This window comes from Myotis nattereri, assembly GCF_964212035.1.
Source record: "Myotis nattereri genome assembly, chromosome: 13".
In the NCBI taxonomy this organism is placed as follows: domain Eukaryota; kingdom Metazoa; phylum Chordata; class Mammalia; order Chiroptera; family Vespertilionidae; genus Myotis; species Myotis nattereri.
In genome coordinates, this window is record NC_138088.1 from 40,639,315 (window position 1) to 40,661,977 (window position 22,663).

General features: G+C 48.3%; 2 protein-coding genes across 11 annotated transcripts in view; one reads left to right on the forward strand and one right to left on the reverse strand.

Moving 5' to 3' along the window:
- ZDHHC16 (zDHHC palmitoyltransferase 16) lies at nucleotides 1–11,419 on the forward strand. Of its 8 annotated transcripts, XR_013996759.1 has the most exons (12): nucleotides 1–184; nucleotides 3,499–3,746; nucleotides 3,909–4,103; nucleotides 4,250–4,338; nucleotides 4,736–4,764; nucleotides 5,400–5,533; nucleotides 5,673–5,720; nucleotides 6,561–6,646; nucleotides 7,285–7,408; nucleotides 7,607–7,677; nucleotides 8,864–9,425; nucleotides 10,145–11,419. XR_013996759.1 is itself a non-coding variant. In XM_081105336.1 (11 exons), the coding sequence occupies exons 2-11, from the start codon at nucleotides 3,504–3,506 to the stop codon at nucleotides 8,976–8,978; spliced, it is 1,134 nt and encodes a 377-aa protein (XP_080961462.1). In that variant the 5' UTR covers nucleotides 9–184; nucleotides 3,499–3,503; the 3' UTR covers nucleotides 8,979–9,445. The 8 variants fall into 8 exon arrangements, 4 of the variants coding, with proteins under 4 accessions (XP_080961462.1, XP_080961463.1, XP_080961464.1 ...); XM_081105336.1 differs by lacking the exon at nucleotides 10,145–11,419 and having other exon boundaries at nucleotides 9–184; nucleotides 8,864–9,445; XR_013996760.1 differs by lacking the exon at nucleotides 5,673–5,720 and having other exon boundaries at nucleotides 23–184.
- The window catches only part of MMS19 (MMS19 homolog, cytosolic iron-sulfur assembly component), a 27,859-nt gene continuing 14,882 nt past the window's right edge, over nucleotides 9,687–22,663 (reverse strand). The window contains exons 9-31 of one of the 3 annotated variants that reach the window (XM_081105334.1): nucleotides 21,850–21,936; nucleotides 21,365–21,439; nucleotides 20,413–20,490; nucleotides 19,846–19,984; nucleotides 19,431–19,585; nucleotides 19,023–19,101; nucleotides 18,662–18,787; nucleotides 18,391–18,472; nucleotides 17,726–17,823; nucleotides 17,473–17,622; nucleotides 15,738–15,893; nucleotides 14,318–14,417; nucleotides 13,723–13,825; nucleotides 13,513–13,581; nucleotides 13,166–13,292; nucleotides 12,645–12,745; nucleotides 12,443–12,499; nucleotides 12,112–12,298; nucleotides 11,713–11,795; nucleotides 11,413–11,577; nucleotides 11,273–11,332; nucleotides 10,153–10,253; nucleotides 9,687–10,073 (exon numbers count right to left, since the gene is read on the reverse strand). In XM_081105334.1, coding sequence (XP_080961460.1) covers nucleotides 10,046–10,073; nucleotides 10,153–10,253; nucleotides 11,273–11,332; nucleotides 11,413–11,577; nucleotides 11,713–11,795; nucleotides 12,112–12,298; nucleotides 12,443–12,499; nucleotides 12,645–12,745; nucleotides 13,166–13,292; nucleotides 13,513–13,581; nucleotides 13,723–13,825; nucleotides 14,318–14,417; nucleotides 15,738–15,893; nucleotides 17,473–17,622; nucleotides 17,726–17,823; nucleotides 18,391–18,472; nucleotides 18,662–18,787; nucleotides 19,023–19,101; nucleotides 19,431–19,585; nucleotides 19,846–19,984; nucleotides 20,413–20,490; nucleotides 21,365–21,439; nucleotides 21,850–21,936 — 2,406 coding nt within the window. In that variant the 3' untranslated portion in view covers nucleotides 9,687–10,045. Of the gene's footprint in view, nucleotides 10,074–10,152; nucleotides 10,254–11,272; nucleotides 11,333–11,412; nucleotides 11,578–11,712; nucleotides 11,796–12,111; nucleotides 12,299–12,442; nucleotides 12,500–12,644; nucleotides 12,746–13,165; nucleotides 13,293–13,512; nucleotides 13,582–13,722; nucleotides 13,826–14,317; nucleotides 14,418–15,737; nucleotides 15,894–17,472; nucleotides 17,623–17,725; nucleotides 17,827–18,390; nucleotides 18,473–18,661; nucleotides 18,788–19,022; nucleotides 19,102–19,430; nucleotides 19,586–19,845; nucleotides 19,985–20,412; nucleotides 20,491–21,364; nucleotides 21,440–21,849; nucleotides 21,937–22,663 lie in introns of all 3 variants that reach the window. The other 2 variants (XM_081105333.1, XM_081105335.1) reach the window with 2 other exon arrangements.

A 22,663-nucleotide genomic window follows, 5' to 3' on the forward strand; every position in this document is an offset into this window, starting at 1 on the left:
GCGCTTGCGCCCGTGGTTGAGCATGGGCTGACGGCGGGTCCGGGTCTGCAGGGTGGCTCTGCAGGCAGCGGGGCATGGTTGGTTGGGTTGAGCCGCGTGGGCCTGGGGCGCGGAGCTGGAAGGGGTGGCCGTGAGCGGAGGCTGCGGGCTCCATTTGGTTGACTGGAGAGTCGGCAGGAGGCAGGTAAGTCGGCAGGCCTTTGTCCTCAGTCCTGTCCCTTTTTCTAGGGTCGGGCCCTGTCCTGGGGCCTTGTCGTATAGCCGGCTCCCTGCTGTCTCCTAGCGGGGCCCTGTCTGTCCGCGCTCTCCTCTAGCCAGGCAGAGTGCACCTTCCGGGCAGCCGTCACCCGTGAAGCTGGAAGAAAGCCAGCTAACCCATCTCGCCCATTTCACAGATTTGCAGACTCAGATCCAGAGATAGGATTTGAATTGTCCAGTGTCTCAAAGATAGTGTAAGGTAGAGCCTAAACCGGAACCCACGTTTTTTGACTCCCAGTCCCATCACACTTTGACCATGCCACCCTCACCGAGAAATAAACCTTTTCCCTGTTTTTATAGCTGTAGCTTCCGATCTCAGTGGTCCTCTCAAGAGTCCGATCCCATCCTGAACTTTTTCTCTTCCCAACATGTTAGTCCGGAAGGGAAGTCTGAACGTGAATAAAATGCTGCTGGTAGTGATGACTGACACCTGCTGCTCGAAATTGCAGACATCCTGAGAGCAACATCTTTGTCGGGATGAGGTTTACCAAGACTTTCATCACAGTTTCCTCTGCCTTCTGGCAGCTTTGAAAGCCATCTCTCCCAGTGTCCGCTCCCATCCCCAAATCCAGTTTCCCCTTGGGAAGCAGATGGTGATTTCGAGCCTTGGGAAGCGGAGGGTGCCATGGCCTGCAATCCCCTCTAATCGGGTGGCAGATGTCATTATGGTCTGCGGCTGCTACTACCGTGGGCTCAGTGTTCAGGGCTTGTGCTTGGGGTGATGGTGTTGTGCTTTGCTCTGGTTCCTCCCTTGTTCACCCTGACCCCCCTCCTCAGAGCTCCTCCCCCACAATTGTTTGAGTTCTGCTTTACTTCAGTTTCCTGAGATGAATGTGTGCTCAGTTGTGGCCCGCTGGACTGTATATCTCTTCCCTGGCCTCCCCATGGCCCCCAAAGCCCACTAGCTAAAGTGAGTGGAGGCTCAGCGTTAGACTTTGTTCACTCTTGCTCTCCGTATCTACAAGCTTTCTGTTTACATGTTTGGGTTGATTTCTGGCTGAAATTGTTTCCTAAAATGTCTTCTAGCACTTAAGGGAAATGATAGCAGCGGAAAATTATTTAGTGTTGTCCATTGTTGGACAGATAGACATCTGACTAGCCTCTCCACCGCTACATCTCAGGTCATTTATTTAACAAGTATTTATTGAGCACGTCCATGAGTCAGGTCTTGTGCTAAGAACTTTATGAACATTAGCATTTACTCATCCTTATTGCATGGGAACACAAGAAAATTGAGTTCAGGCAGGATCCAGTGATTTGCCCAAGTCACAGAACCACTCACGGGCAGAATTGAACCTTGAGTAGTCAAATTATGGGGCAGATGAAAGTTCGCAAGTCTAGTCTTTGAAGCAGGCATTTCCTGTAGAGCTCGGGAATTCTGGAGATGGTTGAGAACAATCCAAAGAGTGGAAACCTGAAAAAGGAAGTTTGTTTGTAGACAGGAGAGGTGGCATATTATCATGTTAATAAAGATGAGAAATGCAATGCATCTTAGTTGCCAGCTATTGCTATTGTATTTTAGGAAAGAGGCAGTTCTCCATTAGCCATAGGAAGGGAGTAAACAGTGGTATGGACATCTGAGCCACTTGCATTTGTTGTGGGGTAAAGAGTTTTGTCCCACTCTTGCATTTGATTGTGGTGCCTATCTGTGCTATTTTGAAAATTGATGCTTGAAGACAAATCATGTTTCCAAACAATGGGAGTCCAACTCAAAGGAGGTAGGAAGTTTGAGCTTTTCCTTTTTCTCTCTTCTACACTCTTAATTCTCTAGCTCATAGGAGGTGATATGGGAATGGCCACTTTATCCTGGTGCAGAGAATAGGTCTCTACTGAATTGTCTTTCTTCTCTTTCCCTGCTGGCATTGTCTGCTAGATTTCTTTTTCCCTTAGGTCAGTATAGGGTTGTGGAAGGAGGTAATTAAGAGTTTTCTTTGAAAGGCTTTTTATGTTGGTGAGCCAGGATGCAAGGAGAGTACCTTGCTCTAGTTACTGAACGGAAACCATCCCTACAGTGGAGCAGCCTCCTCCAGTTTCTGCTGGGTCTTGGGCTGACTGTTAAATAAGTCAGTGGAGTTGCTGAGGACAAAGTAGCTCTAGGAGGAAATCAGATAATTTCTTCTCTGCAAGGGACTTTAATTTGGGGAGTTGATGAGACTATCATCGAAGGAGTCTGTGTCTTCTGTTCTGGGCATTGCTAGGGCTGCTGACCTTCCGTGGCTGTTGGATGAGGTAGAAACCACACAGAGGAGATGGAGGCCCTCGCAGAGGAGCCATGCAAAGGGCCAAAGAGCTAGGGAAGCTGGTTGGGAAGCTTGGGGCCAAGGGCAGCAGCTGCCGAGAAGGCTCAGCAGAGAGGTCAGGCCTTGTTGTCGTCCTGAGCCACCAGCATGGAGGCTCCCCTCCCACTGCCATGCCTTCCTGCCTGTGGTGGTATTCTCCTCTGAATACCCGAGGCTGTCTTGGCTGCTGTACCCTGGGGGTGGCGCTGGGACTGGAATTGAAGACAAAGCATCTTATGTCATGGAAGGGTAGCTGAGCTGTCCTGTCCGGAGGCAGGGACTCTCCTGCTACCAGGTTGGCCTGTAACATCAGCCCAGAGGGAGTAGGAAGGATGAGTATCTTTTGTCAGGACTCAGCAACCAAATAGTTCTTGGGGACTGGAAACCCTGGGCAGCGGAGACTGGGTGCAGGCTCCACATGCTAGCATTGACGCCACCACTGGTTGTTCCTTGAAGGTAGGTCAATGGTCAGGGCAGACAAAGACTTGGGGAACCCTCTGCCAGTGGCCATGCTCACAGACACACAGTGGGCAGCTTTCTGCATGTTGGCTGTGCTCCGCCCAGTGACCTGTCTACAGACAATTCCAAAGACCCAGCTTTGTCTTGGAGCCGCCTATCTCCCCTTCACCCCTTTACTGTGGCCTTTTGCTCTCGGTGTGCATCATCTTGGATTTGCTGTGTAACCACATGGTGCAATGTGGTTTCTGCCGGATTAGGCCCTCCAGCCCTACCCACTGTAGTCTGGTTGGGACATGGCACTGCATATTTCGTAGAGAAGGGAAGTGACTTTCTTACTGCCCACAGCTGGTAACTGGCCCAGCTGGGCCTCAGTCTTAGGTCTTTGCTTCTAAACTGGTGCTCAGGGCCTCCCCACTGGTGGGCTAAGGAGGGAGGCTGGTCCCTCACAATGGTGTGCTCGCCTAGGAGCCATGCAGCCCCTCACAATGGTGTGCTCTCCTAGGAGCCATGCAGGGCCAGCGGAGCCTGCTGCTGGGCCCTGCCCGCCTCTGCCTGCGCCTGCTTCTGCTCCTGGGCTCCAGGCGCCGCTGCCCCCCTCTGCTCCGGGGCCTGGTACAGCGCTGGCGCTATGGCAAGGTCTGCCTGCGCTCTCTGCTCTACAACTCCTTCGGGGGCAGTGACACCGCTGTCGATGCTGCCTTTGAGCCCATCTACTGGCTGGTGGACAACGTGATCCGCTGGTGTGGGGTGGTGAGTGATGCCCAGGGAGCAGGAAGAGGGATGTTTTGGGGTAGCAGAGGGTCATGTGTTGGATTCACCAACGCCAGCTCCTACCCTGGGGATATTCCTGAGTTATTCTGGGTGTCGAGAAACTCTCTCACTGCATCTACCTGTCCTCACTGGTGTTGGCAGGTGTTCGTGGTGCTGGTAATTGTGCTGACCAGCTCCATTGTGGCCATCGCCTACCTGTGTGTCCTACCCCTCATCCTCCGAACCTACTCAGTGCCACGACTCTGCTGGCATTTCTTCTATAGTCACTGGAATCTGATCCTCATCGTCTTCCATTACTACCAGGCCATCACCACTCCACCTGGATATCCACCCCAGGTGGGTCTCCACAGGGGGTCAGGGAGGCAGAGGGCTGCTGGCCATGGGCGCCCGTCCCAGGAGTGGGGAGAGTGCGTGCCTTGCATCTTTGCAGGTATGAAACTGGTGCTGCCATGTTGTCATGATGCTTTTCTCTCTTCGCATAGGGCAGGAATGATATCGCAACAGTCTCCATCTGTAAGAAGTGCATCTACCCCAAGCCAGCCCGCACACACCACTGCAGCGTCTGCAATAGGTGGGTCCTGGCTTTGCTTTCTGTGAGCCCTAGCTCTGGCCCTTTGGCTGTAGCCCTAGAGAAAAACCGAGACCGGGGTTTGAGAAGATGTTTATGAAGCACTCAGCATGTGCCAAACGATGTGCCCTCTCTGTCATGACCCCTGGCCCTCAGAATGGTCCTGTGAGTTAGGCATCATCAACTCTTGTAGAAACCGAGGTTCCGAGAGATGAGTTGCCCTCATACTCTCATGTAGTATCAGGTAGCCAGTGTAGCAGCGTTTGAAGCAAGGCCTGGCTGTCTTCAAAGTCTGTGCCCTTTCCACCTGAGCAGGATGTCGGTCCTTGTAGAAAAGGATTGGCACTGACATCTCAAGAACCTTGGCCACCGTAACAGAGCCTGTGTCCCTCCCTCACAGGTGTGTGCTGAAGATGGATCACCACTGTCGTATCCTTTTATTATCTCTTCCGCCTGAGGCCTCCTCTTTAGCTTCAGAGCACTGCACAGGGCTAAGGGCCACAGACTTGAGGCTTCTAGCATCACCCTGCGGAGAACATTGGGCTCCTGAGAAGTTAGTGGAAGAGGAGTTGTGGCAGCTGACCATCTCTTGGGGGAAGCAGGAAGCTTACAGGTGCTCTGGGACAGAACTCCTTGGAGCAAGTCATCTATTCCTATAGCCCTTTCTTTTGTAGACTGTCATGCCGGCACCTATTGGATGGAAAGAGATGTTTGGGCTTCAGTCGTCGTCCACTGGGTATCCAGATAGAAGCATTGATTCCCTTCTGCTGCCCCGTACAGATGTCTGGTTAACCCCAGCTAGGTTGACATATTGGCAAATTCATTTTAGTGAATGGTTTCAATTTTCATGATTTCCTGGTGGGATTGTGAGGGCTCTGAAAAGCTTTAACACTTTCACCTCAACCTCTGGCAAGTCCCATATGTATTTTCCTGCCTTTGGAAAATAGTTCTTGGTGACTGGAAACCCTGGGCTTGGATGATGTCATCATGAAACAAGGATGAACCAGAGAGGCCTGGACACACACTGAAGTTGTTTGATCTTGTCCTTAATCTTTCACCAACAGCCTGGCTAAACAACTGTGTGGGCCACTATAACCATCGGTACTTCTTCTCTTTCTGCTTTTTCATGACTCTGGGCTGTGTCTACTGCAGTTATGGAAGTTGGGACCTTTTCCGGGAGGCTTATGCTGCCATTGAGGTGAGCCCATAGTTAGGAGCAGGGCTGCTATGTAGCGAGCACTTTGGGGTGTGGAATCTGTCCCTTAAGGAGTGGGGCTGGTAGCACCTCCATGCTAGAGACCTGAGAGTATAACCAGCACTGTTTTCCATCCCCTTAGAAAATGAAACAGCTCGACAAGAACAAACTACAGGCGGTTGCCAACCAGGTGGGCGGTCCCCACCCCACTGCCTTTTGCTGCTCAGGCCAAGGGGCATAGAGTTGCTGAGGCAACCAGGGCCCACCTGGTGGAGCTGTAGAGACTGGTTGAGGGGCCGCTGGAGACTGGATCAGGGGTGTTCTGGGAGGCTGTCTGCCATGCAGACTTAGTGGCCTGGAAGTCCCTCGTATGTGACAGTTTTTGGCTCTCTATCCCATTATCACCTTTTTTGGGCTGAGCAAGGACTCTGCCTTGGTGATGGCCTGAGCAGCAAGGAGTCTGTGTCGGTCTGTGTACTGGGGCTCCAGGGGACAGAGATCAGGCTGGGCCAGTCTGATCATCCTTCGCTCCTGGTCTGTCTGCATCCGCATCTGGGTCGTCCCTTCTCCCAGGCTTTTTGGGACTCCTTATGCTGAGCAGATCTTGGGCTGATTGTACTTCTGCTGACCTTTCAGTCCTTAGTGTAGCTCAGTTCTCCCTGCTGCAGTCATTCCATTCTGGGTGTGGGTCTGGTCTCTTCTCTTGGCGATTGCAGCCACAGGGGAAGGAGGTCTAGCCGGGAAGTGGAGTGGCTTCCCCTGGATCCCCATTTGTGTTGTCAGATCTGAAGGCCCAGGGCCGGCTCCTTCTGTGCTTTGCCATCCTGTCCAGACCCACTCTGCCCAGTGTTTGTCCACATGATGCTGCCGGGCTTGGTCCACCCATCTGGCTGCTACCCTGACTCCTCTGTGGCTTAACCCATTATTTTTTCATCCTGGGCTTGGATCACTTCCCTGCCTGACGGTGCGGGGGGCTCTGGTGGAGACTAGCACAGCAAATAAGCCAGACTTTGCTGTTTTCTTTTTCTAGACTTATCACCAGACCCCACCACCCACCTTCTCCTTCCGAGAAAGAATGACTCACAAGAGTCTTGTCTACCTCTGGTTCCTGTGCAGGTATCTAACTCGCTCCTTTTTGGCAGCTTAATGGAGGGGCAGCTTCAGAAAAACCTTTTTAGGTGCCCACAGGGACCCATTCCTGTGTGAACTGCTGCTCTTAGTCTAATAAAGGTTAGAAAAGTCAGCATTTAATTTTCTCTAGCATTTTGGTGCAGGGAATAAGGATACTGGCATTGAGTGTTTGTTATATGCCAAGGTAAGTTAAACGCCTACCTAATCAGTAAGTGACTACATTTTATAGATAAGGGAAACTGAAAATTAGCGGGGTGATTTGTTCCACAATACACAGCTAGGAATGAATGTAGAGCTGGAGCCTGAATTTTGTGCCATCCCATTCCAACCCCTGGTGCTTTTACTACTCTCCCCAGGCTCTCAAGCATGGCTATTTTAAGAAATACACAACATTTTTTATTAGTAATACAGACTTATTCCCCCCTCCTTTCCACATAATTTATTCTTTGCCCATGTTGAAGCATTTTCATTGATGCTTTTTATAGATGTAGTGAAGAAAAAGTTTATCTGGGGTGCGTAGGCTGGGAAAGAGGTCCCTATCCAATCATTATTGCTCAGCTTAATTTCAGACATAGCCGTTAACCCTCTCTAAGCTACTAACCAATCTTTGCTTCTTTTCTTAGTTCTGTGGCACTTGCCCTGGGTGCCCTAACTGTATGGCATGCTGTTCTCATCAGTCGAGGTGAGACTAGTATTGAAAGGCACATCAACAAGAAGGAGAAACGTCGGCTGCAGGCAAAGGGCAGAGTGAGTAGGGCTGAGGGCTGGGGGAGGATGCTGAACCTGCCATCCTATAAATAGGCCCTGGTTAGGGCCAACTATGGCAGGCATCCTGAAAGGCCAGAACTTGCCTAGCTGAGCTTAGGCTTGGCCAGCTTAGGGTTGAAAATTAGAAGGGGATTAAATAAAGGGGTTTGTAGAAACTTACATTTTTCTTGGTCCTAGATTTTTAGGAATCATTATAACTACGGCTGCTTGAACAACTGGAAGTTATTCCTGGGTGTGGACACAGGAAGGTAAAGTAGACCAGTGCTGTCCAATAGGACTCTGTTCTGTACCTATGCCAGTGATGGCGAACCTTTTGAGCTCGGCGTGTCAGCATTTTGAAAAACCCTAACTTAACTCTGGTGCCGTGTCACATATAGAAATTTTTTGATATTTGCAACCATAGTAAAACAAAGATTTATATTTTTGATATTTATTTTATATATTTAAGTGCCATTTAACAAAGAAAAATCAACCAAAAAAATGAGTTCGCGTGTCACCTCTGACACGCGTCGTAGGTTCGCCATCACTGACCTATGCTAAGACATTAGCCACATGTGGCTACTGAAATCTTGCCGGGTGGCTAATGCACCGATGAATTTTTTTTATTTAAGTTTTATTTTCACTAATTTAAAAAGGCACATGTGTGCCCTGGATGGGTAGCTCAGTTGGTTAGAGTGGGATCCCAATACCCCAAGGTTACAGGTTCAATCCTCAGTCAGCACATACAAGAATCAACCAATGAAGTGTAAGTAAGTAAAACAACAAATTGATACGTTCTTTTTCTCTCTCTAAAATAAAAATAAATTAGAAAACAATAACAAAACACATGTGGCTAGCGGCCACAATATTGGAAGCACGGATCTAGATTCTAGTAGAGATCATTGCTTATTTGCGCCAACAGAGTTTAAGGCCAACACTGGTTTAAGTAGCAGATGAAGCTTGCAGATTACACAGTATCCCAAGAAAGCTCTTTTCAAGAAGTGACTTCTAGGTAGGGAAGGTGGCCACCAATCACCTTTCATTTGTATGGCAGTGTCTGGAGTTCAAGCCAATACTTTCTGGAATTAAAATAATCCATTTGTGACAGAGGTTGTCCTAAGACAATAAATGAAGCTAGCTTCTTCCACCCAAGACATGGAGAATCATTTTCCAAATTGCAGCGATGAGGCAGTAATAAGGTGACCACAGTACCTGCCTGCCCCCTTCCCCCAACCCCATTACATCCCTGGCTGTTACTGACGTTCAGCTCGAAACCTCTAAAGGCCTTCAAGGCACCAGAGGACAGTTATTGGACAAAATTAGGGCTTTTGTTCGTGATTAAAGCCAAGGTAGCTTCAGGATACATACAAGGTAGCTTAATGTATCCTTACTGAGGAAAGAGGATCAGGAAGCCCAAAAACTCTTGGAACTCAGAGACATTCTTTTCTCTTGCAGGCACTGGCTTACTCGGGTGCTGTTACCTTCCAGTCACCTGCCCCACGGGAATGGAATAATCTGGGATCCCCCTCCTTGGGTGACTGCTCAGTCAGCCTCTGTGATGGCAGTGTGAGCTGGATTCTGTCAGCCACAATTTGAGCATCACCCTGCTTCCTGCACTGTCTTGAGGGCCTCCAAGGGTAGCTTTTTGGAACTCTTGAGCAACAAGAGCCAGTGGACCTGCCTTAGGGTACCATGCACAGACAACCCAAGGACCTGACTCCTGGCCACTGCAGAAGCACGGCACGATGTGGACAAGTCCTAGGACTGATGTTCCTTTCCTCAGGCAAACAGAAGTTCCAGCCGTGGACTGGAGATCAGGCAGCTAGCAACCTTGCCGGGTGCTGACCCCAACCTCCAGGTTATAGCACTGGAGTTGGCCACCACCACTTCCACTTGCTGTCTGAGAAAATGCCTGAATGGTCATGCTGAGATCCTGGCTTCTCAACAGGGCAAAGATACCAGGCCTACTGCTGAGGTCACTGCCACTTCTCACATGCTAAAGGGAGCAAAAATAAAGGTATTTGATTTTTAAAGATCTGTAGCTTCTCACTCTTTGCTACTTTAGGGCAGGGAAGGGGGAAGTCAGGGTCAAGGCTTAGTGAGTAGTGTTCTGGTCATGCCACCTCTGCCCTATTTGGAGGCACTGGATGCCCTGAAGAATTCTTGGCTAATCTCTTTCATTACTGTTCTTTTCGCTTATATAGTGACACTGCTGATTATGTGCTACTGAGGCATAAGTGGAGGTCAGGGGGCGGGGAGAGAATATCTGACAGTCCCATTATAAAAAGAAATCTTTATTCTTCAGCACATATCCACACATGCACCATCCCTGGTCCTCAGGGCCACACTCATCTATCTGCATTCACTCCTCAGCAGCGTATCTTTTTCTGACATACAAATATGGAAGAGTCTTTAAGATCTTTCTTCAAACACAAGTAGTCGCACACTCAGTTACTCCACAATCCATCAGGAACCAGGACTGTTTCTTGTACAGCCGTGCAGCAGAGGCCCAGCATTTATGCTGTATCTGTAGGAAAGGCAATCAGAGGCCAATGGTCTCTCTGCCTTGGCAAGATGGCTCAATAGTTCGTAATTCCACGTTAGATTGTCAGAACAGTCTAGGCCAGGACTCAGGGCTCAGCTGCCGGGGCTTCCCAACAGAAACCTGTGGCAGAAAGAATGTTGGCAGCATTCATGGTGAGGCTCATTTCAATCCCATCTCTCCCCACGACCTAGGAACTCACCATTCTCCCCTGGCTGACACTGCTTCCTTGCGCACCAGTCTCTTCTTGTCATCCAGAGGTTTGGCTAAGGCCCGGATCACCTGTGGTTTGTATGGCAGCAGCTGCGGAACAAGAGTTAATCTCAGCCTGTTTAGCCAAGGCAACCGAGAGAGCTGCTTCTCTGACCCTACAACTACTCTTGAGTCTTATTCTATTTTTTTCTTTAGAACTATGTTGTTTATTAATAGTCACTACGTAAAAGCATAAAAGCATCATCAGAATATCATGGGAATTTAATGCTGGTTAATTTCTTCTTTTTTAAAAAAAACTGTTTAAAGTATTATATATGTCTCCATTTTCCCCGATTGACCCCCTGCCCCCCACCCCGCCATTCCTGTCCCCCAGGACAAGCCCCTACCACCCCAGTGTCCGTGTCCATTGGTTATGCTCATATGCATGCATACAAGTCCTTTGGTTGATCTCTTACCACTCCCCCCGCCCCCCCCCCCCCCCGCCTTCTCTCTGAGATTGGACAGTCTGTTCAGTGTTTTCTTTGTCTCTGGATCTATTTTTGTTCATCAGTTTATGTTGTTCATTATATCCCACATATGAGTGAGATCATGTGATATTTATGTTTCTCTGACTGGCTTATTTCGCTTAGCATAATGCTCTACAGGTCCATCCATGCTGTTACAAATGGTAAAAGTTCCTTCTTTTTTATAGCAGCGTAGTATTCCATTGTCTAGATGTACCACTGTTTTTTAATCTACTCATCTGCTGATGGGCATTTAGGCTGTTTCCAAATCTTAGCTAGTGTAAATTGTGCTGCTATGAACATAGGGGTGCATTATGTCCTTTCTGATTGGTGTTTCTGGTTTCTTGGGATATATTCCCAGAAGTGGGATTACTGGGTCGAATGGGAGTTCCATTTTTAAATTGAGTCCTATTCTTTAGTGATTCCAGAGGATGCTAAGTGACAGGATGACCATTCTGTGGTATGGTATTCAGACAAATCCTTGCCTATCTGTACCCTGCAGTTCATCACACAGCAGGGTGGCCAGTCATGCTTGACTAAGGCAAAAAGGTACTTCTCTGGCTCTTAGAATTTTCCAGGCCAGAGAGGGACACCTGAGGTACTCACCACAGGGGTGGGCAGGCGAGTGAGTGCGTGCATACACTGCAGTGCAGCAATCCGGACAGCCTGGAACACAACCATAGGGAGGTGAGAGGAGACCCAAGAAGGACAGCTGCAGATGCCAGAGGTGCTGGGGCTCAACGTACCATGGAAGGGCTGGAGCTGAGGTTCAGGAACTTGGTAACGAGGGTGTCAACATGAAGACTCATGACTTGGGGTGCTTCTAGTAGAAGAGGCTGAAGGCAGCTGAGGGTGGAGAGCTGTACCACACAGTCGGGGCAGGACAGGGCCTCCAGCAGCAAGGAAAGCAGCTAAGGGGCCATAGGAAAGGTGGGGATGACCACAGACGTGGGGATGAGCCTGCTTCTCCTCCCCTCCCTTCTCTAGCTCAGCTGGGGGACAATGGCTTGGTCCCTTGCTTAGAGGCTCTGGACTGCATGGCTTACCGTGGGCAGCTCTGGCAAGAGCACAGGCTTAGGCAGCCGGTTAAGTACATGAGATAGACCTTTCAGGTAATTTGGCTTCACATCTGTAAAAAAAAAAGAGAAGCTTAGGGGAGAAACTGGGCTCAGACATACAGCTTGAGAACTCAACTCCAATCTGATGAAGCTATGTATTAGCCTACATAGATGCTTAAAAAAAAAAAAAAAAAAAAAGCCCCGCAAGCTCAGAATAAGCAAGATCTATCCACCAACGGAAAAGAATGGGTTAAGAATCTGGAAGGTTAGCTCTTTAAGTACAGACCACACTGAAGAAGCACTGAGGTCCTAAATTATCTTACAGAATGCGGCCTGAGCCAAGGAGAGGCTTATACATTTTGGGCCTTCCTTTTAGACTCTCCTTACCTTGGGGAGCAGCATGGAAGCCCTGGACCAAAGCAGGCACATTATCTGTGAAGAAGCGCTGGCGGAACATGATCCGCACATCAGCATGGCCAGCACGAGTCAGTACATCAGTGCAGTCAGACATGAGCAGAGAGAAGCCATCAGCTGCTTTTGGGCCTAGTTCTGAATCACTCAGGAGGCCCATGAGCTGGAAGAAAAGAGAGCCTTTGAGGTACATTGGGAGAAGACTCCTAAATACCCAGGAGGAGGATGACAGTCATTTCTGGGAGGAACAGGATCAACAGAAGTTCTGTTTAGGTCCTACATTCCCTTGTCTCCAGACTGGACTTACCCGATCTGTAAGGCAGGAACTGAGAGGATGATATCTGAGCACTAGGGCCTTTGTGACCTGTAATCAGAGAAAAGAATGGTCAGGGCATGACATAAGCACTAGAACCCTGAGAAGCATGCTATGCTTCCAGGTCAAATGGAGAAATTTTTTTAACCAGACATCATAATTGTGTGTTTAATGAGAATCCATTCCGACTCCTTACCCAAAGAAGCAGTGTGAAGGCCTGACTGCGATGGGCCCCAGAACCCAGCCCAGCCTCCACTTTGTCCACAGCCAGCTGTAGGAATTCATCCAGCTGTTGCCCTAAAAAGGAGAGAGGAAATGATGCAAAGGCTACATATTTTTCCTTTAACAATGAAAGATGTAAATCATTTCAGTGCAGAGCTCCCTGAGAAGCCACGAGAAGGGAACACTATCACTCAGCTCTGGAACCAGCACGAGAGCCTGCTATCCCTAAAGCGCAGGGCTGCTGGTACTGGAAAAGAGTTGTCTGCTTCCAATAAAGAAGGATCCCTGACAGCTCCCTGTAGGGAGCAGGATGACAGATTAGACACAGCACTCTGCTTGTACCCCCTCATCTCTGTCCTGTAATGCTTTGTCCAAATGCTCTCAACTTGTCCCAAGGACTGTCCCCTGGGAGCCCCTATTATATGTACTATTAGCAGGCTCCTTTTTAAAGAATGAGGACTGAACTTCAAGATCCCATCAGGATGGCTTCCGTACCTGCAGGGTGCTTGTTGAGGAGTCCTGCAAAGCACTTGGCAGCGGCAGTGGAGGAGAAGGGGCAACCCTGGCAGCAGCTCAGCTCTAAAAGCTCCCGCATGAGTTGGTTTAGCTGAGGGATTTCCACCTGCAGAAAACCTGGTCATGTAATGGACCCAGAGTACACTTTGAACTCACAGAGATAACCAGTGAAAGTGGCAGCAGGGCCAGGATGGACAACAACTGCATTTCTCAGTGGGGAAGTAGACCAGCTTAGTCTGCGACGAAGTTCAGCCCAGCAGTCACTTGGGATCCACCTCTCCTCGTCAGGGTTAAACTAGGGTAACTCCCCAAATGTGTTTACTTACATTTCGAGGCAGGGAGCAGACAAAGGCCATAAGCAGTGCAACCAGCCTCCTCTGTCCCGAGGAGCCATCCTATAAAGGAAGAAGAGCGTTATCAAGCCTGTCATACCAGCCATAGGCTTATCTGTTCCAACAGCCATCCCAGATTAGCCCTAGAAATTTCAAGGACAGAAATCTCAGGATTCTACCCCATCTGATCCACCAGACCCTCACCTGGAATGGCTGGAATCTGCAAGGGAAGCTGTTTTCAGGCAGAAAGGAGATGTTGCCATCCAAGAAGAGGGGCACAATGCAGGCGACACTCTGGGCAGCTAAGCTAGGGGTAGAGCACTAGGTATCACCAAGGAGCTAGGGTTGTATAGTAGCCCTGGGGTTCCCATTAGAGTCACCGAGTCAATGGGTCTGAGCATGATCATTCACATATTCAACAATTATTAATTCAGCACATATACGCCAGGAACCGTTCCCATTCTAGGCCCTGGTGATAGAGCAGCAAGCCAGACAGATCTAATCCATGTTCTGGACCTCACAATCTAGTGAGAGAACGCAACGTATATTTTAAAAATGCTCCACGGGATTCTTATGCACATCTGCAGCTAAGAACCATCAGTCCATGGTTCACCTGCTCCCATGGTCCATGGTGCTAAAAGCCCCTTCCTTACTTTGCCAGCAAAACTTACAAGACAAACGGCTGCCTCCACATTTGATACTGGGTAAAAGGACAGCTCAGAAGGCAGCTACCTGCCGCTGCTCCCCAAGATTGCTATCCTTTTCCCGGGGATCAAGCCACATCCATGATTATACTCACTCAGGGCTTAAGTGGGTGGTGGCAGTGCCAATGACAGACACCATGGCGGCCAACACTTCATCCTCCAACAGCACTTTTCTCATAATTGAGTGTTCCTTCTCTGTAAAATCAAAACAACACATACGCAAAACAACGCACACACAAACACAGGGCCATGACTATGGTTTATTTCATTTTATTTTTTAAAATACATTTTTATTGATTTCAGAGAGAAAGGGAGAGGGAGAGAGAAACAGAACCATCAATGATGAGAGAGTCATTGAGCAGCTGCTTCCTGCATGCCCTACACTGGGGATCAAGCCCACAACCTGGCGTGTGCCCTGACAGGGAATCAAATAGTGACCTCCTGGTTCATAGGTCCAAGCTCAACCACTGAGCCACGCCGGCCGGGTGCCATGACTGTAGTTTAGATAATTAGGTCCCGTCATGATGACAGGCTGGACTCCAGTCACAGCAGCAGTGGTTTCTAACCGGCTCTGTTGTAGTGCTGTAGACCAGAGAGCCAGCAAGCACCAGAGCAGGAGTAGTCTAATGTGGGTACAGAGGCTCTTGAGAACTTTGTACACAGTCCTTAGACTGGGCAACAATGGAACATAAGGCCTGCTAATATGAACATTCTTAATATCAGAAATATTTGTTAACCTTTTCAATAACTTAAAAGATAACATGGGTTTATCTTTATGGGTTTTCATTGTCATAGCAGCAACCATATATCAGAGCCCTTGACTGGAATCAAACCCGGGAATGTTTGGTCCGCAGGCCAACACTCTATCGACTAAGCTAAAAAAGCTAGGGCTAGATATTTCTCTTTATCTCCCCCTAATAAGTGAGGAAACAGAGGCTTAGGAAGGCTAAATATCTTCACCTAAGTTAATGGTAGAGTTGAAGCTGAAACCCAACCAGGTTTACGTAACTCCAGAGCGGAATTCTAACTAAACTAATTACATAGCAATTAAACAGGTGAAAGGTGTGCATCCTTTTTTTTTTTTTTTTTTTTTAATATATTTTATTGATTTTTTACAGAGTGGAAGGGAGAGGGATAGAGAGTTGGAAACATCGATGAGAGAGAAACACCGATCAGCTGCCTCCTGCACACTCCCCTCTGGGGATGTGCCCGCAACCAAGGTACATGCCTTTGACCATAATCGAACCTAGGACCCTTGAGTCCGCAGGCCGATGCTCTATCCGCTGAGCCAAACCGGTTAGGGTGGGTGTGCATCCTTTTGAACATTGCTAACATGAATGGATTTTAGTTCTTGCCATTGGCTAGGTTAGCACCCTTTGCTTGAAGCTAAATTGTAAAATGAGCCTCTGCTGGTATAAAATGCAGTACCAGCAAAAACCCGAGGGTGGCAGTGCTGTTCACTAGTGGAAGGCGGAGGTCTAGAGGAGAGGTAGGAGGTGAGGTGGAGGAAGTTACCTGGCATGGAAGCCTGCACAGCCAAGGCAAGCAGGCAAGGTATGGCTGTCTGATGGAAATACCAGCAGCTTTCGGGGTCCAGCTGGCATTTCTCTGCCACCCGCTGGAGGCTCTGACAGACAGCAATCACTTCACTCGGTTCTGCAACCACATTCCCTGTGTGGGGAGAAAGGATTCTCTGTAAGGTTTCCCTAAAAGCACTTCTAGGTGTTTCAGATAGAGCAGATGGAAAGAACAACCGAAGGTGAGTGACCAAGAGTGTCTTATTAAAGAGCCGAGTCATTTTATTCTTTTGGATGTTCTTTTTCCTCTATTCAGATTTCAGAGCTGAGACCTGCCAGGCTCTGCAGCAAAAGCATTCACACACCTTTTCTCAAAAAAAAAATAAAAATAAATAAAAATAAAAAATAAAAAAAATTTTTTTAATCATCCTAGAACAGCCGTGGGCAAACTACGGCCTGCGGGCCGGCACGTTTGAAATGAATAAAACTAAAAAAAAAAAGACCGTACCCTTTTATGTAATGATGTTTACTTTGAATTTATATTAGTTCACACAAACACTCCATCCATGCTTTTGTTCCGGCCCTCCGGTCCAGTTTAAGAACCCATTGTGGCCCTCGAGTCAAAAAGTTTGCCCACCCCTGTAGAAGGATCATTTCCCCCATTTTATAGAGAAGGATGTGGCAGCTCAATGAAACTCCCAGTGGTTTTTCCAGGGTCACAGTAAGTGCAAAGTCAGGAATCTAACCCAGGCCACACTCTGAGTCATGTTTTTTCTACTGTGTAGCGGATCATCCACTGTTGACTGGATCTACCACAAGGGCTGGGCAGTGCAAAGTAGGGAGCTTAGGAATTAGTGAGGACCCATGGTGATCATGTATAGGTTTGTAGTACCAATTGCCACTGTTATTAGTGCCTAGAGTACTCTCAAACTAAAGAGTGTGTACTAATCACCCAGAGATCCTGTTAAAATGCAGATATTGGTCCTGGCCAGTGTGGCTCAGTTGGTTGGAGGGTCATCCCATGCACTGAAGGGTCATGGGTTCGATTACTGGTCATGTCGCATACCTGGGTTGCAGGTTTGATCCCTGGTCAGGACGTGTGCAGGCAGTAACCAATTGATGTTTCCCTCTCTCTAAAAAATCAGTAAGATATATCCTTGGATGAGGATTAAAAAAAAACAAAAACAAATTCAGATCAGTGGGGCCTGAGATTCTGCACATCTAACAAGCTCCCAGGTGATGGCCGTGCTGCTGTAGCATGGCCTTAGAGTGGTACTTTTCATTACTGCCTCCAAATTAAAATCACTTGGGCACTCCTTTGTTGTTAATCCTCACCCAAGCATATTTTCCCATTGATTTTTAGAGAGAGTGGAAGAGAGGGGGAAAGACAGAGAGAGAGAAAAATTGATATGAGACACATCAATTGGCTGCCTCCTGCACTTGCCCTGACCAGGGCCAGAGATGGAGCCTGCAACTGAGGAACGTGCCCTTGACCAGGATCAAACCCACGACCCTTTGGTCCAAGGGCTGAAGCTCTATCCACTGAGCATCTTAATAATTACTGGTGCCCAAGTCCCATCCTTCCTCAGATTGGTTTAGTTGGATTGAGTGAGGCCTAGGCATCAACATTTTATTTTAAAAGTTCCCATCCACTGCCTTGGAGGCATCAACTTCAAACCCGACTATAGCTCCCCATTCAGCCCGGCTCCTTAAAGGTCATTCCTGGTACTGACCTTTGTTCATCTGGCAGAGATGCTGCAGCAGCAGAGGCAGGGTCTCCTTGACAATGCTGCGATGTGTTGATACAGCTGACAAGGCTTGCAGACAGTGCAGATGCCGGGAGCGTTTGGTGGACCCATCCTCTCTAGCCAAGTCCGACTCCCCTGAAAGCAACCCAGGAGACAAGGTTCCCCTGTGTGAAGGCAAGCACGAAGGCCCCCAAGCCTCCCGGGAAGGGGTGGGCCACGGACGCTCAGGGACACATACCCATGCACAGCTCCTCAGCAAGCTTGGGCACTAGGTGGCTGCTGAAGGCCACAGGGTAAAGAGTGGCCAGGGTGCCTGATGCTTCCAGTGCTGCCACCCTGCTGGGGACACGGGGCAGATGTGCATTAGTTGAGACTTGGTCCACCATTCTCTTGCCTAGACCTGCCATTAGGCAGATTCAGGAGCATAGTCTCCTAAGGCCACCTTACTGAAGAGCAAGACTCAAGTACCTAGTTGAACAGGGCTTTTTTTTTGTTAATCCTCATTTTATATATTTTCCATTGATTTTTTTTTTTTTTAAGAGAGAGTGGAAGAGAGGTGGGCGGGGGGTGGAGGGGTGGGGGGGGAGAAACATCAATGTGAGAGAGACACATTGACTGGTTGCCTCCTGAATGCACCCCGACTAGGCTGGGGATTGAACCTGCAAACCAGGTACGTGCCCTTGACTAGGAATCAAACCCATGACCCTTCAGTGTGCAGGCTGATGTTCCAACCACTGAGCAACACTGGCCAGGGCTGGATAGGGTTTCTTAATGCCCAAGAAAAGAGAACAGTTTCATATTTCCAACCACTAGGAAGCCAGAGCTAAGCACAAGGCCCACCTCCCCTAGGCAGGAAGCAGAGCCCTGGAACAGCTTGCTCTATCTTGTTCTTTAGATTCTCACCAACTCTGGGCATCCTCTTCCAGGAAGCTCAGTCTATACAGGTGGCCCACGGCCAGCTCCAAGTCCCCAGGAGACAGGAGATCTGTTAGAAGGGAACAGGAACTGCATCTTTCTTCCCCTGCAGCCACCACAACCCTTCCGAAGTCCCATTAGAAATCTCAAGTCAACCAGGGTTGCAGTGAGAACTCGGAAATTAAGACTTCTTTTCACTCAAGACAGAAAATCCCAAGAAAGGGACCAATACCCTATCTTTTCTTTCTCTTAAGTGTACCTGGCTGGGCACCCAAGACAGTGAGAGTACGGATGCCAACAAGCTGAAGTTGGGTGTTGGGGTCAGTCAGGGCTGTGAATACCAGTGAGCAGAGCTGGTCCTTGAAGACACTCAGAGGCCTTTCACCTAAGGAGAGATAGTCCAGGTTAGAGGGAAGCCCTGACTCAGCAGTGACACAAAGACTATTGGGGGCAGATTTAAAGTGCTTAATCCACTGAGTGTCCAGGAAGTACACTGGGGAAAAATAAACAGATCCCACCCATTCAGTGGTTTGTTTTTATGCTACAATCTCAGAATGACAGGACCACTGTTCTAGACTCCTTATCCATGGCACTCTGCCTACTCTGGAAGGTGATCTCACCCTTGTCTTCAGAGCTCCATTTCTGTTGCAGCTTCAAGAAACCCAGGATCATTTCAAGGATTGTCCGCCGTTGGTTGCTCTGTAATGTTTTAAGGGATATTAGAGCCAAAGAACATAGTGGCAAAAGTTTACAGTTATATGTGGAACAGTGTATTCTTATATTCTTCTTTATTACTGTATCACTTTCCATAGGAGTAACTGTAGAAGATCTCAGTCCTACTACTTGGGAAGTGGGGTGAATTATTCTTTTATGTAAGTGTAAGGAAGAGTAAACAAGGAACCAGCAGTAGCTAATCAAAGCAAAACCCCAAAGCTGCTATCTGGGCCTAAGTTCAATGCTGAGCTCTCTGTGAGAAAAGGCTCCTAGCAAGGGGTCCCATCATTTCCTGAAAAGCAGCGCTCCCTTACCTGACTGTGCTTGTGGAATTGTTCCAGCAGCAAAGGCAGTACATTACTGGTGATGTGGTGACAGGCCCGGGCAGATGCACCTGCAGCCGCCTGCAACAGCTTGGCACTAGGCCACACCAGTTTCATGTCGGGCTCACACAGATGGTGCCTGCAGTCTGGAGAGGCAGCGCATCACATACCCGGGAGTAGGCTGAATGTGGCCTGCTTGCCCCGCAGTACATCCAAGTTGGAGACTGAGGCAAGGGACAGTTTGCTAGCAGTTACCATTGAAGTTAAAAATAAATTCAAAGTAGGGTCCAGCCACCCCCGCCCCCAATCACTGAACATGGTGGGCTACGTATGAAAGGTCATTGGCCCTTAAGGAATTGCTCTCTGTTGCGCTCACTCCCCTTTCTGGCTTCCATGGCTCTGTTACCCTGTAGAATGTTGCTAAGGAAGAAGTCAAGGAGGTCCTCAGCATCAGCCCTTAGCACAGAGCGAGACAAACACGCAGTCAGGGAGTGGAGGGCTGCTAGGCCCTCGGCCTCCACCCGCTCACTTGCCGTCTGGAACACCTGTCAGGGAGGGATCCCATGGCTACTGAGGTGAGCCTGCACCAAGTGCGACCCCCACCCACCTTCTGCCTATTTCCTTGGGGGTTGGGGTTAAGAACCTTTAGGGCATAGCAATGGAAATTATTCCCTTAAATGAGTTTCTTCTTAACTGGTGTATTCTTACCAAGTCCTTAGCACCACGGGGATTCACACACATACATTTTGAGAGAGAGAATGTCAACTGTGAGCCACCACTGGGATGCCTTATCTTAGGTCTCTCCCTTTCTCCCTCTATTCTGCATGGTGACACAGGCACATGACTATGCCCCACTGCTTGCTTGTTGAATAACCAGGCACAGCAACAGATGGAAAAACAGAGGGTGAATTATTTCCTCTGATGCTTGACAACTGGGAGTTAACAGTAGTGAGTTTATCTAAGTAACACTCACCTCTCTGCGGATAGAAGCCCAAAGGCTGGGGAGGAAGTCCTTCAGTTCCTTCTGTCCATACACAGCACAGCAAGCATTCTGCCAAGAAAGTGCAGGTATTGGCTAACCAACACTACCTATCTCAGACTTCCTAAGATAGGCAGATACCTCAGCACAATGGCATCTGAAGGAGCCTGGCTCTCAGAGGATTTTATTATTACTATTATTTTTAAAATATATTTTTATTGATTTTAGAGAGGACAGGAGAGGGAAGGAGAGATAGAAATATCAATAATGATAGCGAATCATTGATCCGCTCCCTCCTGCACGCCCCCTACTGGGGATTGAGCCTGCAACACGGGCATGTGCCCTTGATTAGAATCGAACCCGGGACCCTTCAGTCTGTGGGCTGACGCTCTATCCACTAAGCAAAACCAGCTAGGGTTCAGCTGGATTTTATAATACTAATACCCAGAGCAAGAAAAATAGGTGCTCACCCTCACTGATGAAAAATGAGCATCAAGAGGGAGCCCTGTTCAGCCTTTCCTTGGTGGTCACTCAGTTACTACAGGACAAGACAATACACAGCTGGGGCCTTTAGGTCAACATGTAGGCCCAGATCCTGGTAATCCCTCTTTTGAGGCCCACTGAACTATTCCCTGGCTCTCCAATAATCTATAATCCGTTAGCACCTCTAATTTGTCTAAAGCAGTGGTTCTCAACCTTCCTAATGCCGCGACCCTTTAATACAGTTCCTCATGTTGTGGTGACCCCCAACCATAAAATTATTTTCGTTGCTACTTCATAACTGTAATGTTGCTACTGTTATGAATCGTAATGTAAATATCTGATATGCAGGATGTATTTAGGCAACCCCTGTGAAAGGGTTGTTCAACCCCCAAAGGGGTTGCAACCCACAGGTTGAGAACCGCTGGTCTAAAGGCAGCTGGACCCTAGAAGAAAAATCACTCACCAGAGTCTGCAGAGAATCCAGCTTGGCACTCAGAATCTCAGAATCCACCTTTTCAATCAGCAGAGGGAGCAGGAACTGTGGGAGAGACACAGGAAGAACTGAAGTCTGAGATAGGTAGTATTGCAGCCACACCAAAGCCAACCATGTCCCCAGGGCAAGTGCTACACCCAAGAGCTCTTATGACTTTAAGCTAACCTTCCTGCCAAGATGAGGCCAGACCCCCAGTTGCCTGAAAAATGGTTGACAAATCTGTAGGACCTTAAAAGATAGCACTAGATAGGGACTGGATTACTATTTTAAAGAAGAGATGGTAAAGTTTTCAACACTGAAGGTCTGAAACACTTCCCATACAAGACTGAGGACACTTGCAGGATGTCATACCTTAGAATATATACTGGATCTTCCTTTCCCCCCATGCTTTTACAGTTCTTTCCTCAGAGCCTTCTGTGGGCTGAGGCTACATACCCTACTGTGGGCAGACCTACCTCAGCGAATCGTGGTGTGGAAGCCAGCACAGCTCGGAGACTCAGGATGAGATCGTCTCTCTGGATACCATGAGGATCGTTAGGTGGCTGGAAAAGGGAGAACGGCCATGTGTTTGTATAACTCTTTGAACACAGGCTTGAAACTGACAACCCAAAGAACGGAGTGGGATATTTACAGCCAATCTATATGATACAAGGCTCCAGCAGGAAGACATGCTCACTCTTTTTTTTTTTTTAAAATATATTTTATTGATTTTTTACAGAGAGGAAGGGAGAGGGATAGTCAGAAACATCAATGAGAGAGAAACATCGATCAGCTGCCTCCTGCACACCTCCTACTGGGGATGTGCCTGCAACCAAGGTACATGCCCTTGACTGGAATCGAACCCGGGACCCTTGAGTCTGCAGGCCAACGCTCTATCCACTGAGCCAAACCGGTTAGGGCAAGACATGCTCACTCTTACCTGTTCCTTGGGAATTTTCGTCTTTAGGGAATTTATTTCCTATCTGAACACATGGTTTCTATCTGATCGGTCATCTCATCATTCAAAGATAAGCATCATTAACTCTCTGGTGCATTTCTTTCTTCTCTCTCTATATATTATGACTGTGTTAGTAGACACTCTTTCCCTTTAAAATATGTACTTTTAAATCCCCCTTTGATGGATGTTTCTTTCCTTTCTTTTTTTTATTTTTTTACCCTTTTCAAAAAGGTGTAATTCTGGCAATACAAAAATCACTGATGTTTTCTGCATCAAGACAGCAGACTAAAAACATACACCAGCTCTAGCCGGTTTGGCTCAGTGTTGGCCTG

Excerpts from the sequence above, each read along its gene's own strand:
- ZDHHC16 (XM_081105336.1), top strand. The coding sequence starts at position 3,504 with ATGCAGGGCCAGCGGAGCCTGCTGCTGGGCCCTGCCCGCCTCTGCCTG. Across the intron at positions 4,339-4,735 it reads CACTGCAGCGTCTGCAATAG|GTGTGTGCTGAAGATGGATC; the intron begins GTGGGTCCTGGC and ends CCTCCCTCACAG. Across the intron at positions 6,647-7,284 it reads TACCTCTGGTTCCTGTGCAG|TTCTGTGGCACTTGCCCTGG; the intron begins GTATCTAACTCG and ends TTCTTTTCTTAG.